The 15,368-nt window shown below is 43.1% G+C and overlaps 1 protein-coding gene across 2 annotated transcripts; it reads left to right on the top strand.

Moving 5' to 3' along the window:
• Positions 1-10,911: 10,911 nt before the first annotated feature.
• Positions 10,912-15,077, top strand: LOC118253130 (serine palmitoyltransferase small subunit B-like). 2 transcript variants are annotated; one of them, XM_035557186.2, is made up of 3 exons: positions 10,912-11,550; positions 12,141-12,834; positions 14,244-15,077. In XM_035557186.2, exon 3 carries the CDS (start codon positions 14,276-14,278, stop codon positions 14,516-14,518), a length of 243 nt encoding a protein of 80 aa, XP_035413079.1. In that variant the 5' UTR covers positions 10,912-11,550; positions 12,141-12,834; positions 14,244-14,275; the 3' UTR covers positions 14,519-15,077. The 2 variants fall into 2 exon arrangements, with proteins under 2 accessions (XP_035413079.1, XP_035413081.1); XM_035557188.2 differs by lacking the exon at positions 12,141-12,834.
• The last annotated feature ends 291 nt before the right edge of the window (positions 15,078-15,368 follow it).

Raw genomic sequence — 15,368 nt, 5'->3', positions numbered from 1 at the left:
CGTTTGTGGTATTTGTTTCAAAGCTGGGGACCTCCTGGTTTTCTGTCGTTGTAGCACAATAAATAAATAAGAAAATGTCAAAATCTCCCAGGGAGAATAAGTACGATGTGCTGCACTGTTAAGGCAAACATTGATAAACTAGTGAAAGACTTGAGGAAGGGTTTATACCAATTCTTTCCATACCTCCTGTATTGCTGCTAAATACTAGTTCTTTTTACAGAACTTAGTTTCACAGCAATTTTCTTGAGTATTTAATAATGTGAATAGCTGGGTATTTAAAAGTAAAAATAGCATAACTTCACTGTTGTGCTGTTAAACTGTATTTTTTTTTTGCATGTAACTCTGTACGCATATGAAAGGCTGTAGAAAGAACAGTGGGCAAAGGCACAGCTACATCGTACTTTTCGTCAATGTCAAAAGCAGTTCAAGAGGCTGCCACTGCCATGCTGAAATTCTCTGCTTTCTCACTGTGCCCACACAGTTCCTTAACACCGTTCTGTTTCCCAACAGCCTGAGGATCTAGTTTTAAAAACTGTCTGAGATTCTCCTTTGTATTGGCTGTCCAGAAACATTTAAAAGGGTATTTTACATATCAGAGTTGCTATAAATATCCATTTAAGGAATCCCTGACATTTGTTTTATGGTTTTCATAAAAAATATATGTTTTTTAATCAAAACATTTGAAAATTATAACACTGTTTTGTGGAAAACTGCTTCCTTGGCCATCCTTTAGAAAGGAATCATGTGAAAGAACACCAAGCAGTCCTGCATTACATGTACTTAGCTGAAATGTCACATATGGACACGTCTGACAACCAGAAGCCGAACACGATCCCTTCCATGAGATGCAAATTTCTGCATGACTCACAGAGACACCCTGGTATCGTTTAACCACATCTAAATCTCTGCCTGATACATTGCTCTTCTATTAGAATCAGTGACAGGGTTACAGTTAAGATGACTGCTTTGTGTCCTCAGAGCTCTCCCTTTCTCCAGCTACCTCAAGCGACGAGCACATGGATAAACATCCCCTACTAGAAGCATACTTACTGACTCAACTCTGCATGTGTAGAGGCAGGAAAGCAACAACTACTAAATTGATATTAGCAACACTGAGGAGGATTCCAATAACTAACAATAAGACAAACTGGATAATTTTGCCCTTTGTTTTCAAAATGGGCTTTGTTTTCTCTCCCTGTCAAACAAAATTTTACAGATTTTCTAGGGCTACATCTGGAATGAGGAAAATATGGCTGCAAGGATTTAATTTATCTTCAGAATACGATCCAGTATGTCATCCAGACAGGAAAGCAAGCCAGGGATGAACGTTTGATATAAAAATTTATGAAACATGAAATGGGCTTTAATAGTAAGTCTGTGAAGTCTGGAAACAAAAAGTCTCTCTGGAGTGGCAGAGTCCTATTTTTATGGTGCTTTGATAGGTGGGAAGGTGATAAAGTGCTGTGTAGGAGGAAAGAATTAAAAACATAATTGAACATGGTTCATAAATCCATGAACATCCAAAAGCTACTCTCTGAGTACTAATTCCTGCTGAGAAATGTTTCTATTTAGTTACACTGTAAAGGTTAATAGTAAATACCATCTTGCATCTGTAAACCTTTTGGTTTATTTTTCTTCTAAGATATGACTTAGCATCGACCTTATCTTATCTATCATTTGATGATCATGTCTGCATTTTTCAGGGAAGAGCCGTTCTTCCCTTTTTGGATTAAATTAGACTGTGAGCTCAGATTTTCGTTTATGTGGAGTAGCAATGCCTCATTCTTTCAGAATGGAAAATGTCCTCATTTAACACCAGATCAGAAGGCGGAATGAAATCCTTTTATAAGTTTGAAAGGAATCAGTCTTTTTAGGCCTGTCACTACATTTTTGTTATTAATCATAAAGACGGATACATATAAAGGAAGATATTTTTGCATCTGTACTAAAAATCTGAAAATTCTACATTGACAAATGGCTATTAATAAGAGAAGGATACAAAGAGAAACGCAAAGAGAAATGTTCAAAATGAGAGCTTCTGGCTCAAAGACCCACTGCTTTGGCAGATCACTCTTAGGTGAAAAGTTGCTGAACATAACTGAAAGGAGGATTAAATTACAGAGAACCAGAGCTGAATGAAAATGCTGCAGAGGGCATTTAACTGGTTCTAATTCGTGTTCATTGCTCTCACATATTTATTTCTGTTCCCATGTAAGCGAGGCCATTTACTGTCGTGTTCAATGACATTGGTATGCCGTTGCTTGTGAAGCCACCTTTTCGGTATGTGTATACAAGATAGTGTCCCAGTGGTAGTGCTTAATTACACTGAGAATAGGGCCATCCTGGCTGATCCATAAATTAGTTCCTTGCAATAGTATGAAATAGTTTTCAGAAGACAACAATAAAACCCAAGAAATTTTGCACAAAAAAAGAGCATTTTGTAGGAATACTGTTAAAGTTGACAAAATAACATGGTATTATTGTACGCTAGAATAATACATACTGTTCTGCCACGCGTGCATACGTATGAACACAGTGTGTAATAACAGGAAACCATATCGTTTTGATATTGCTGTAAATGACAAGCTATGGGTATATTTATGTTCCTTTTATTTTTCCTGCATTTTTCTAGAATACTTCTAATAATCCTTCAAATTTTTGTCAGTGGTGATTTGGGAATTATGTTGAAAATACATCCTTGTTTCTTATGCCATAGTCCTAGTGAAACTGGGACACGTAAAAATATCTAAATAAAGAGAATTCAGATGCAGGAAAAAGTCTGAACCTCTGTCAAAAAAATATGAATAAAGAAGCAGCATCACTGATTATCTTGACAGTGCAGAAATGCAGAAGACTTGTTTTCCGATAGAAAACTCGTAAAGATTAAGAAAAAAATGGCTCAAATTCTCATTCACCATTAATCAACTTCATTATTTGGAACTTAAAGGAATAAAATATGAGATGGATCCACTTCTCTGTTAGGTGCTACTACGAAGTATAGATGGATCTAAGATAAAAAAGATATATGAGAGTTTTAAATCCATGGATCCTGGAGAACATTGAACTGTAGCATTGTTAAGCAAAATATGAGGATGCACTTCTGTGTATTTTAGTCTTTGTATTTTATAAAGCATCTTATGTAGAAAGACAGGATGAAAAGTAAATGAAGTCAGAGAAACGAACATAGAGGCAACACTTTACATATTTAGGAACTTTGCAGACAATTTAAATATTGTTCATAGATCTTTTAAAATAATAAACTTTTAGTCCTCTGGCTCGGTAAATTAATTCTGAACATAAATCGAAGCATTCTGTGCAGATTCAACTGTCTGACACTCTCAAACTTACAAGTGTCTTCCATATCGGACATTATCCTTCAATGCCAAAATTTCTCCATCCTGATTAGACCTGAAAACAAGCCTTTTCCCCTGTATGTGCCACACTAAAAAGTTTGAGAAAAAAATCTTGGCAAAAGAGAAGTGTATCTTCTTGGGGCCCATATAGAGTTTTAATGAGCTAGTATGAATGTCTTAATGCAGAAACTGCTTTATCTGCTGATTTAGCTAATGAATTCTAACATTTCTGCTCAATCTGCCTGTCCTGAGATGCATTTTTTTATGGCCACAGGGCAACAATAAGATTCATAAACATCCTTTGTGCCTCTGTTACAGAATGTGGAGTCTAATTAATTAGTGTTGCAAGAGGAAAAGGTGACAGTGACTCCTGAAGCATCCTGCTTTGGAAGCGATGACAGGCATTGCTGACCCTGATGAGGCAATTGTAAAACACGCCTGCAGCCCCACAGCGCTGGGCTCGACGGCAGCGAGAGGTGACTTAGCTGTCTCTGGTGCACAGACGACCCCAGCGTGCTGGCATTTTCCGTCCTGCTGCCCCTTTGCTTTGCTTTGCAGCTGGAAGCTGTTTGGGAGAGCAGAGATGCTGACCAAAGCAAGGGCACGATCCTCTCTGCGAGCTGAGCTCAGACCTGCTGGTGTGAGTGGGTCTGCCAGCTGGAAGAGGTGGGATCTGCTGGGCTGAAATCGCCTGGTTATTGCATTCTGGGGTTCTGTAGGAAGCAGTGACCAACTATTTCAGCCTGGAAAAATGCATATCCCTATTCTTTATTTGGGTAGCATTACTGATGCACTTTTCTTTTTGTCAACTAGACAACATTCCAGGATACTGAAGTTGCAGGGTTTGGTGTTTTCTCCCAGTCTTTCTTTGATTGCAGTGTATTTACTAGACTCTTAATTTCCTTATCTCTGTTCCCACTTTCATACTAGTGTTAGGATGTTCAATTCTCTAGTTCCTATGAGTCAGCAATTTACAAAACAATTGATTTCCTTAGTCTTCAGTTGTCTTCTCTGCTCCTCCTATTGCAGATTAAATTTCACTGAGAGCTATCTTCTGTACTATAAAAGGCACCCAAGAGGCAGCAGCCTGGTATAGTCTCTTAGCAGAAGAAAACTTATAGCAATCTTTCTATTGTTATATGTAATCTATACAACATTTTTCCTTTCGGCAGTACATAGATTATCCTTTCTCCTCATACAGCAGCATAGATTAAAAACAAATTTTTATAATGTAGGGGCAAAAGAAAATTTAGTGAGTATAAAGTTACAAATACTTTTAATTTGATGACATTGATGAAAGTTAAAACTTGAAATAGGTTTTAGATAAAGCTCATATATGCTGACTGATGTGTCCTATTTGAAAGAATATGTATGATTTAGATTAATTATACTGTTTCCTAGTGCATTCCCCTTGCACTATTTTCACTTTTTACACTATTTATTCAAACCCACATAGGATTCAATCCATTCAGGATTTCATTGAAAGAGAATAAGTAACCAAGTGAACATGCCATTTCTACTCTAGTATTTATAGCTCAAAGCTATTTAAGACTAAAACCTCTTAAAGACAAATGTGAGTAATGCATTAAATATCTTTGTAAATCTTATTTAGGTTCCTCAAACTGACAAATTATTCATGTCCATAGTTGTGGTCATATGCCTGGTTCCTCTGGAGGGACCATTCAGCTGGGCATAGCTCTGCACACCGAGGAGAACCTACACCCAGTGTTCGAAGAGGCAAGGAAGGATCCATGCTAGAATGGAAACAATCTCCTTCAAAATTAAAGGAAAAAATGCTGAAAAAAAAATCAGAAAGACACCAACAAATTTTATTCCAGTGAAAAAGCCTGTGTCTAGACAGAAAAAAAAAAAAAAGAGCAAATGTGTTTGCTAACACATTTGAACATGACTTCTTAAAGCAATTACAGAAAAGTATGTAATACTTTGTGGTAGTGGAACTCCTCCCGGGACCTCCCTGCCACGCTGACTGTTTGCACATTTGCCTTTCCGATGGATCGCTTAGGGAAGGCAGGAGTGATTTTGTTCCTCATAAAACTCTAAATGAATTATCTTATAGTTGTATAAAACATATGCCTGATTAGATTTTACACAGGATTTTCTCTTCTTATAGCTAATTTGGATTCTATTCAGCAAGTACATGGCTATGCTGAAAAGCAACGTACCAAAGCTATGGGCACGGTCTACCTGCAGTGCTCTGCGTGACGGCAGCAGCTGGCCTTCTGGGTTTGTCACTCCACCTGAGGTGAAAAACACAGGCTCATGTAAGTAAACCACATTTCTTGTTTGGAAAGTGTTGCTGCCTGAGTTGGAGGAAAATGTAAGCTTGAAAAAAGTAAAATTAACCGCTCACATGGAACCTCGCTGCTGGAGAGGCTCTGGGCTGGAAGGATTGTGAGGTGAGAGGATGCAGTGACAACAGTTAAAACACTACAACAAGGAATTTCTGGGCTCTGTGTGGTTGTTCCTACCCTGTCACTGATGCAGACACAATTTTTTCTCTCCCACTATGCCCACGCTGGATTTTTCCTCTCACGGTGTGCCCTCAGCCCGTGCTGCACTATGCTGCAGGAGCCCATTCTCCCGCCCTTTTCCCGGAACTACCACTCCCAGCAGCCCTTGCGGTGCCCCTCCGACGCCATGAGCGGCTACCTGGCGAGGGGGCTGCTGGGGGTGGTAGGCAGCTGCTGCAGCGGGGCTTATGAGGCGGCCAGGGGCCGGAGGGGCTGTGGGGCTTGGCTGTGGAGAGCGGGGCGTGCTGAGGAGATTTTTTTCACGTCGGCTCTTCTCCCTGCTTTGTAGCAGAGAGCTGAGACCTGAACGAAGTTTTTATGTGATTATTTTGCCCCTTGAGTTTGATTTATGACTCCCAGTCCCCTTGCAAGGTGAGGACCACAGGCTCCTGCCTCACAGGGACACTGTGCCTCCTCCTCAGAGCGAGACCACGTCTGGCTGCGGCTGGACGTGGGGCAGGGCTGGGCTGAAACACCCACCTCGGCCCTGAGAACTTTCCTTACCGTGGTAAAACCTTCAGGCAGGCTTTATATGTCCCAGCTGAGGTGTGAATGAGAATCATTAATCTTCCCTGTGAAGGGACATGCTTTTGGGGATTTTAAGGCACACCTTAGTTATAGCAAGACAGAACTACCGAGCTCATCCTTCCATCCTGCATATTCTCTTAAAAAAACAGATCTCAAGTCACTTGTCTTTCCTCCCCAAAACACAGTCCTCAGACCTCCTGCTGATGGCCAGATGGTTCTTGCTGCAGGGATGTTGGCGCTCCTGGGAGCGAGCGCCACACAAACAGCACCCGGGGTCCTTTGAATGCTCCTGATGCAATGTTCTTTTGCATACTCCAAGCTCCTGTGGTTTCAGCATTAGATGGGGGAGCTATGATGATTTTACATGCTATGATGATTTAAAATTAATCCTTGCCCACTGTTTTTTTCCTTTTGTTTTGCTTCTGGGCTAGGTCATGAAGGCTTTGGGCTTCCCTCGCTGCCTCTGACAGAACGAGGCAGCTGAGCGTCTTCCTGGAAAAGTGATGAAACACTAACGGAGCACATTGGGACTGCAGCTGTTGCCACCCGGAGCCTATGTATAGAAGTGCTCTGCTCCACACACATGTGGCAGACAACTGTATTTGCCGGCAGCACAACTGAAGTTTGCGTTACCTTTCTGTCATTGCTCTAGACTCAGTTGCTGCAGGAGGACACCTGAGTCAGCTTCAGAGTTCTTAATTAAAGGTGGAATTTCGCTGAAGTATGTAGCTGAAATGTGTACTCAGACTGTTCACCAGAGGTGTATACACTGCTGATGTGAGTGAGGAGGGGAGAAGCAACAAGAGGAGAAGGCAGCGCAGGAGGATACGATGTCCCTGACCAGTGCTAATGCAAAGCCTCTGATTCCCAACCTGTGCCACTCAACTGTGGTATTACTTTTCTTAGGGCACACTATTTCTCACAAATATGACTGTTACTGTGTGTATTGTTTGCTGTATGCACACCTATTTTTCTAGTAAAAGCTGAATGAAATTTCTTCTCCTCAGCGGGAACAGTGAGAGCTCTCCTTAGTACTTCAGCCTGTTTTCATACATCCTGTGCTCAAGGTCTGCAAGATAGCTAGTGTTGTATCAGCCCTATTTTAAATTAAAACTCCAAAATGATTCTAGAATTACAGAACAGGAAAATTATGGTCTTAGGAGAGCTCCCCATTTAATCAGCTCCTAGCCGCACATTGTGCACTCAGCTCTGCAACTCAGTTGTGGCTTTGTATTTGTACAGTTCTACATTTTAAACTCTTTTTAGACAGCTTTTCCGTTTCTGTTACAATTGCTTTGCACCTGAAACAACATCAGTTACATGCTGAGTGATACCATAGCATAGGCAACACCAGAGAAAAGAACTGTAACTAGTGAACGTTGCCCAGAGAAGCATCAAGAGAGAAAGGACAGAGCTTAGCTGCTCAATCCAGGATCACGTAGGCTTCCTTATCTTTTCTATCCCTAAATGCACCATGCTCAGTTGAGAAAGGGGCAGGAGAGCCTGCCAGGTGAAGGCACAGCAGTAATACAGACTGGAGCTGGGAGATGTGGTGACTTTGAACCACGCTGACCTCCAGTGAGAGACCAGCCATGCAGGGACCATGACAGCAGGCTGTCCTACAGGAGAGTGATTGATATACTGGTGAGACACTCTGGTGGGCTAAAGAAACTGCTGCTTTGCTGGTTGCCCATGGATCAGTGGCAGCTAAATAAAATACTGTGTGAGCTGCTTCTTACTTCGCTAAGATCTCAATTGCAGCTAGGAAGGTCTGGGCACACTGCTCTTCCCAACTGGCACATTTCGCTGCCTAAATTTTATGAAATGCTCAATTCCTGAAATTTTAAATGGTATGATATCATCTTACATCATGCCAAAATAGTATGTCCCTGATCCTTCTGGGCCTGCTATGCGTATTCCTTATGCTTTTGGAGACCATTAGTGTCCGTGGTTTCACTAACTTAAACATGTGTCTTGATGTAGACTTAAAACAGTTCTTGAACTGGTCTAACCAGGTGTGAAGCACCATGCTGGGAAATTGGATGATTCAGGCAGACAACAATGTAATAATTAAAACACGTTATTTGCATTACAAATGGCAGTAAGTCAAGCCCGTATAAACCGGAGCCAAGATACATTTCTTATCAAGATACAGTCCTCGTCAAGGTACAGTCCTCATCAAGATACAGTCCTCATCAAGATACAGCCCTCATGAGTGTTGTTCTCCTGTAGGTGTCTGACAGCCTGATTCCAGGGGTGATACCACAGCAGCTAAACCTGTCTGGTGCCAGCGTTTGTGGATCCCCATGCCAGATATTTCACATCATGCAGAGCAGAGCCTTTCGAAGAATTGGCTTCTTCTTCACGACGGGGCATTTTTCCTCCTTTCCAAGAACAGCGGCGTGTGTTCTGCCGGTTCTTTGGTGCAGCTGGACTGTGTTGGCAGGTCAGGCTAACATTTCGCTGTATGAGCCACTCCTTATCGCTGGCTTTCTTCGTGCTGTGAAGCTGGTGCTCAGGTGTCCTGAGGACGCAGGATAACTATCAGAAGCTGCAGATGTTCATGGGAGGAGGTTGGCGCCACCGTTTGGGAGCAGATTATCCGGTGGTGTGACTCCACAGCAGGGTAAGCTCATCTTTGCCTGGGCTGCCTTGGCCTGCCCAGCCTCCCGCCATCTCCTGCCCCCTGGGATGTGTTTCCATCCCCTCCTTCCTCCAGCACCTGCGGTTGTGTGATCTGGTGGTGAGAAGAGCGACACGTCCGTGTCCTGCCAGGCCTGGCCAGGTTCCTGATTTCAAGGGAGAGGGCAAGAGGAGGTTGCTGGTGAACAGAGCCGTGCTACGGACTCAAAGCTGCAGCTGCAAGAGCTCAAACTGAGGGACAGGCAGGCGCTGCCTGTCTCACGGAGGTGCAGAAGGCTGCCTGCCTCCTCGGTGTGTTAATAACTCGTCAGCAACCTTGTTTCTGGAGTCTGTGATATGAGCGACATGAGGAAGAAGCCCAGAGCTGGCCTTCCAAATGGTGCTGGAGCCAGAAGGGATCAAAGGAACTCAAGGATACTTTTATGACAAAACCAACTTGTCTGTGTCTTGCTTTGTGTGGGACAGACGCGGGGCAGATCAGAGAGAAAACTGCCCTGATCACCTTAAGTTTCTGCTTCAATTATTTTCCACTGTCTTGGTTTTAAATGGACAGATAAATCATTTACCGCAGTGTTCAGGTGTGAGGCAGAGCCATTTCAGGTGTTTTCAGCTTGGTCTCCTACAGAAATTAGGCTTATTTTCTTCCCCCACCTCTAGCTCTACACTCCCCCGTACCACACCTTTTAACCCAGGACCGATTTCAGTTAGGCATGGAAAAGAAACACTCAGTGTGGGTTTACTCCTTAGACCTCAGAGAATCCCATTGTAAGGCACAAAATAAGAGGAAACAAAACGAAGTTCTGCTTATGGAGCTATCTGCTAAATTCTGCATAAACCAAAAGTCTCTGCTTTATCGTACGGGGAAGCTCACTGAACTGCAAAAGAGGGGGCTGGCCATTTCTTTTGAATGTTTCTGGTCTGATCTTTTAATTCATGTTTCCCATGCTAAAAAGAAGGAGCGATGTGTCACTGCGTGACCTTTTATGTGGCTGGGTTCAACTTTGTTTGACTGGAAACCAGAGTGAGCAGCAGTAAAAAGGCATTTTGGTATTTAATTACCTGCCTGCCTCGGTACAGACCTGGGCAACAACATTAAAAGGCCTGAAAACCACCAGAATCTGTTGTTTCTGGTAGCTGCAGGATCAGCTTGTGCAGAAGCTGCCCGGGTGTTCTAGCAGCCAATCTGTCTAACGTCCCTAAATCCCGGCCTTTCAGGTGCTCTCACAATTGGAGAGAGAAGTGGGACTGAGAAGGGGACACCGCGGTCAGCTCAGCAGTACGCTGCAGGATCGAGGTGTAGGGCTCAGGGAGACAGAGCCCAGCAACTGCTTTTTGCATTCATGTCGCCAGTTTCTGTTCTACCAGCAACTGCAGCGACCGGTTTGTTAATTAAATAATCTCAGAGCTGGACACTGCTAGTTAAGGAGAAGGAAGGCTAGCTGTTGATGGCCCTCAGGAATTTGCAATAAAGCTTTGATGACATTACCCTGCACTTCTCACGTTCCCCTTTACCAGATTTATGTAAATTTGTGTTGATGCAACGCTGTGAGTCAGTGGCAGTTTTCTTGGAGCACAGATAAGTTGACTCCAGATATGCGTCTCTGTCGGAGAGCTGCAGCCAAGGCTCCGCACGGCTCAGAAAAGGTCCAAAAGGGGAAGGGGGCAGCCCCTCCGGGCAGGGGGCTCTTTGGGAAGGTCTCTGCTGCTCCTCGGAGCTGCAGCAAATCCACTCTGCAAAAAAAAGGCTTTATCCTTGCATCTCCAGTCACCCATCTGTGTATTACCAAGTACAGTGTGGTTGTTTGTTTGTTTGTTTTTAGTCTTGAAGGCTATTTCTATTCATTCTCTGTGAGATAAAAGGACCTTAAAGCTTGTAGGCTAAAACTGGCATAAAAGGTAAGCATTCCAGGCACGTTTTGTACTCCGAGTGAAGCCATACACGTGATTATGAATCGTGGAAAGTATTCGCGAGTTCCTATTTCCCCTTGGGGTAGAAGCTGGGAGAAGCAGCAGGAGTGGCTGCACAGAAAGCACAGAGGAGAGCGTGCCTGGGGGTTTGCACCGGAGCTGCTCACAGCGTCACGTCACGAATGGATTCTGCTGACCCGAACATTTCATTCCTGTGAGCAAGCCTCTGCTTCTGCGCTACCACCGATCCCTTCCATGGCTCCTGGCTTCAGGGAAAAACTGAGATGTTTTGAAGCTGTTAGAGGCAAAGCAAACCCAGACAAGTCTTCGCTCTCTGCATTGTTTAAACTCGGGGAATTTGTTGTTGAAAAAAACAGTGGAGAAATATTGAAAGCAACGAACACATCTGTACAGTTCTGCACTTGAGCGTGGCAGGCGTACCTCCCAGGGCTCCCCCGGCTCTCATGCAAACGCTTTTCTGAGAGGACTTGGAGTGAGGAGGCACCTGCCTCGGGCTGCCCTGCCGCTGCCCTGCCAGTGCCTTCTGCTAAAGGAACGAGAAGAGGCTGATTCCCCTCGCTGGGAGGGTGAGTGAAATGAAGCAGGACGCTGGCCTGCCGAAATGTGGGCGCTGTGGGAGCCAGATGTCGCTTCTCCTGTGCATAAAACCAGCAGCGCTGCTTCAATGTCGCGTTCCACTAACAGGTGTTTGGAAAAACCCTAAAAATGCCTGCTCCCACCCCCAGTGCTCTGTTGCAGTCCCCAGCTGAGAAGGTCTAGTGGAAAACAGTTGATGGGATGGGGCATCGTAACTGCTGCCAGAGGCACTGGTTTACCACTTCTGAAATTTCTGTGTGAACCGGACAGGTTTTGAATAAAAAGCCTTATTTTGTTGGAAAGCACGGAAAAAAAAACGTTGTGGGAGTAGGTCGGCATTTCCTAACAGATCAGCTCAGGCTGTTTGGTAAGGAAGGGAAGAAAGAAGGTGCGGCAAAGATGCCTGCGACCTTGCTTGTGGCATATTCTTCCCAAATGAGGCTGATTCATATTTGGAAATGATTTGACTGCAGGCAGATAGTTTAGAACATAATGTATTATGCAGATCTCTACCTAATTTACTTGTCAAATTAGATCATTAAAATGCTTCGAGCACTCATGGCTTGGTTTAATTCCGCAGCATTTTTAAGGCAAACTTACCGCCTTTCCTCACACAAACCTTGGCCACATCTTCTGTCCACCCTGGTGCTCCTGGAGCAGGACTGACGGAGAGACACGGGCACGGAGAGGACTGGGGGCTCTTTGAAAGGGATTTCAAGCCGAGGCTGCAGGAGGTGGTGGCTTCACCCGAGGCTTTCCTGTGACATGATAATTGAGCTGCATTTTTGTGGCTCCATGACTCTGACACCATAGTTTTGCACAGACGTTAAATTGCACCTTGTAGGAACCTGGGCAGCTGCGCTGGGAAGTCCCACAAGAAGCAGAGGGCGATTTTTTGAGATTCGCAATGAGGGAAGGCACGAACTGTAAGCATTTTTGGCGGATTCTCCTAAGGAGTATTCCAGCCTCGCGTGTTCCTACCTCCCTGCAGATCTTCAGCTTTGACTCCGTACAAATTATCAAATGACTGCTGTCATGAGCGCGGTGCCGAGCCAGACGATGGGTGTCCTTGTTGCATAATGCAGAGCTGTGGCCAGGGGAGTTTTTAGCAATAGTGGGGAAGGGCGGGGTGTGGAGGCCACACTCTGTAATTGAGGATCAAAGGTAATCGTCTCTGCTGCTCAATGTGTGGGGCAGCCGCTCAGCTGCAAAAGGCAGGAGTGTCGGGAAGCATCTCACATCCAAACCTTTTGTCACCAGGGAGAAGCGAAGAGGTAAGTTCTGGTTTTACAGAATCTGCACCCTTTTTTGTAAGAAAAGCCTTTCCTTAAGGTAGTTTGGTAATACGTTTGTTTGGTAAGAGGCTTAAGTATAATTTGATTTAGTAAAAACTGCCTGTAACGTACAGAAATGTGACTGACAGAGTAAGGATATTACTAAAAGTAGTTAATAATAATCCTTAACTACTGAAGCATTACCTAGTTTATCTCACCTGTGGGGAAGAAATGTAGAGACTGTGGTAGTAAAATTGTAAAAAAATTAGGCAAAACTTCTCTAACAACTTTAGAAGTGGCTTTTCTTAGGATAAAATCCCACTCTGTTTAGATCTATGAAGTTGTATTTAATTTCTGTGGGATGAGATTTTTTCCACAATCACGACACCACCAGAAGTTCTAACTTCCCAATTAAAAAGCGGGGAATTGCAGTTTTTGTTTTGTCGCCCCTTATTTACCAAGTGACGGGAAGCAGCAGTAACCGAACTAGTTCTGTTTTCCTTTCACTTCCCCGGTTCTGAATTCTTCTCATAGCTACTCGACGTGTCACGAAATAGTGATTAGCATCAGTTTGAACACAAAGCTTTAAAATAAATGTGTATGTTTTTATTCTTGCAACAGATCAATACAGCCTCTGCTGCAGCAGGAGCTGTACGATCCGTGTATAGATTCACGTTGTAGTTCTCTACGTGCAGCATTCTGCATGCTTCCAGTTTGTCTTCCAGCAACAGCTGCAGAGTAAGACCTCAAATTCCACCTGCAGTGGCAGAAACCAGACTTCCACCAAGGTCTCCCTCAGAATCCATGATCGGTGAAATGAGAGGGATGAGCGCTTTTTGAATTAAGCTGCTCCAACAGAGCCTGAAATAATCCAGCTCAAGGCAAAGTTATGAAAGTAGTTTGGTTTGGAGAATGAACCTGTAACAATTATTGGGTAACCAGTTTCTGGGAAGCCATCTGTGGAGGCTCCTTGGTGCAGCTCCCATTGTACAGCGGTCTGGATGGGACTTACTCAGAAGTGAAGACAGAAAGGGCAAAAGAAGCGCAAAGGAAGCTTTTATGGGACAGGGTAAAAGAATGACTTGCTGTGGGCTGTTTCTATCTGGTCATCTTTTATGCTTTAAAGCATATGTGTGGTCTTGGGGTTTCAGCTCTCTTGGGTTTTAAATTATCATTTACCAAACCCGGTCAGTCTGAACAAACTGAACAGAATGGAGTTGCTGCCTATATGACAGACTTTTTTCTTCTTCATTTTAATGATATATTGATATATATTATATATATATTATATACATACATATTTTTGTGATATATTTTATTCATATATAAATATTATGATATGTACAAAGTTTTTTTTTTTTTTAACCTTTTTAAAGAAGGTTTCTATTCTACTAACTCTGTTGTAATAGGGAAGGCTTTCGGCAGCTGCTCAAAGGCGAAGATGGATTTCAAGAGCATGAAGAACTATCTCTACTGGCTGTACTGCCAGTTTGAACTCATCACCTGCAGCTACCTCATGGAGCCCTGGGAAAAACTGCTTTTCTACACTTTTAACATCACCATGTTAGTGATGATATCGTACACCGCTTACATCTTTATCCCCGTCCACATTAGCACGGCTTTTCAATTCTTCTTGCACTTGCTTGGAAACCAACATGAGAACGCTGTTTCTATCGTGAAGTAACATTGGCAACCTGATGCTGACTTTTGGATCAAGGAAGTGTTTTTCTTAACACTCCATTTCTGTTTAGAAAGACAGGTTCAGGGTGCGTGCAAACACTGTTTTATTCCGCAGTATCTCTTAGTTTTCTTCTGTGTTCTGGGACTCTGTGACAGCAAATTATTTTGCCAAAACAATTTCAATCAGTCCTTGTTTTTATCATTTGACTGACTGCTTTTTAAAGAGCTTTCAGTTTTAAAGACTGGCTGGAGTTATGGAGCTGGGTTTGGTACAGAAACGACTGTGCTGCATATATCGTTATTCCGGGGAGAGCTGCTTGGATATGGAGCTTTCATCTTCAGAAATTACATGGCATGTATTTGTTCTGGTCTGCCACAGCTTTGCTGACGGGAAAGATGTATACATGAAAGATTTTGTACGATATTATACAACCATAAGCTGCTTCTATGTAACTAGTCTTGGTATGTATGTATATATGTGATGATTTTAGTTTTTATTCCGTTTGCCTCAATTATTTAGCAGTGAATTATTTGAGTGGTTCAGTATCATTACGTAAACAACGCAGTTGATTTATTGAAAATGTGGGGGGTTAATTCCATACAAATTTAAAATAAAATTTTGATTTTCTTGGACTTAAAAAAAAAAAAGTTTTACTTTTAGAAGACTGGTAAAGCACGCGTTTCATATGCAAAACACTAAACTACATGTTCAGTTGTGGTGGGGATGTTTTACACTCTTCCTGTTGAATAGCGTCTGGAACACGAACTCCTGAGAGTTCAGATTTTGCAAGTAAGACTCCGGGCATCCTGCAGTCGGCTCCTTTGAAGCCCGTGCCTTCTTAGTCTTTGAAGCA

This window comes from Cygnus atratus, chromosome 9 (assembly GCF_013377495.2).
Source record: "Cygnus atratus isolate AKBS03 ecotype Queensland, Australia chromosome 9, CAtr_DNAZoo_HiC_assembly, whole genome shotgun sequence".
Taxonomy (NCBI): Eukaryota; Metazoa; Chordata; class Aves; order Anseriformes; family Anatidae; genus Cygnus; species Cygnus atratus.
Note: the sequence above shows the minus strand (reverse complement) of the source record. Positions and strands in the feature narration are given on the sequence as shown.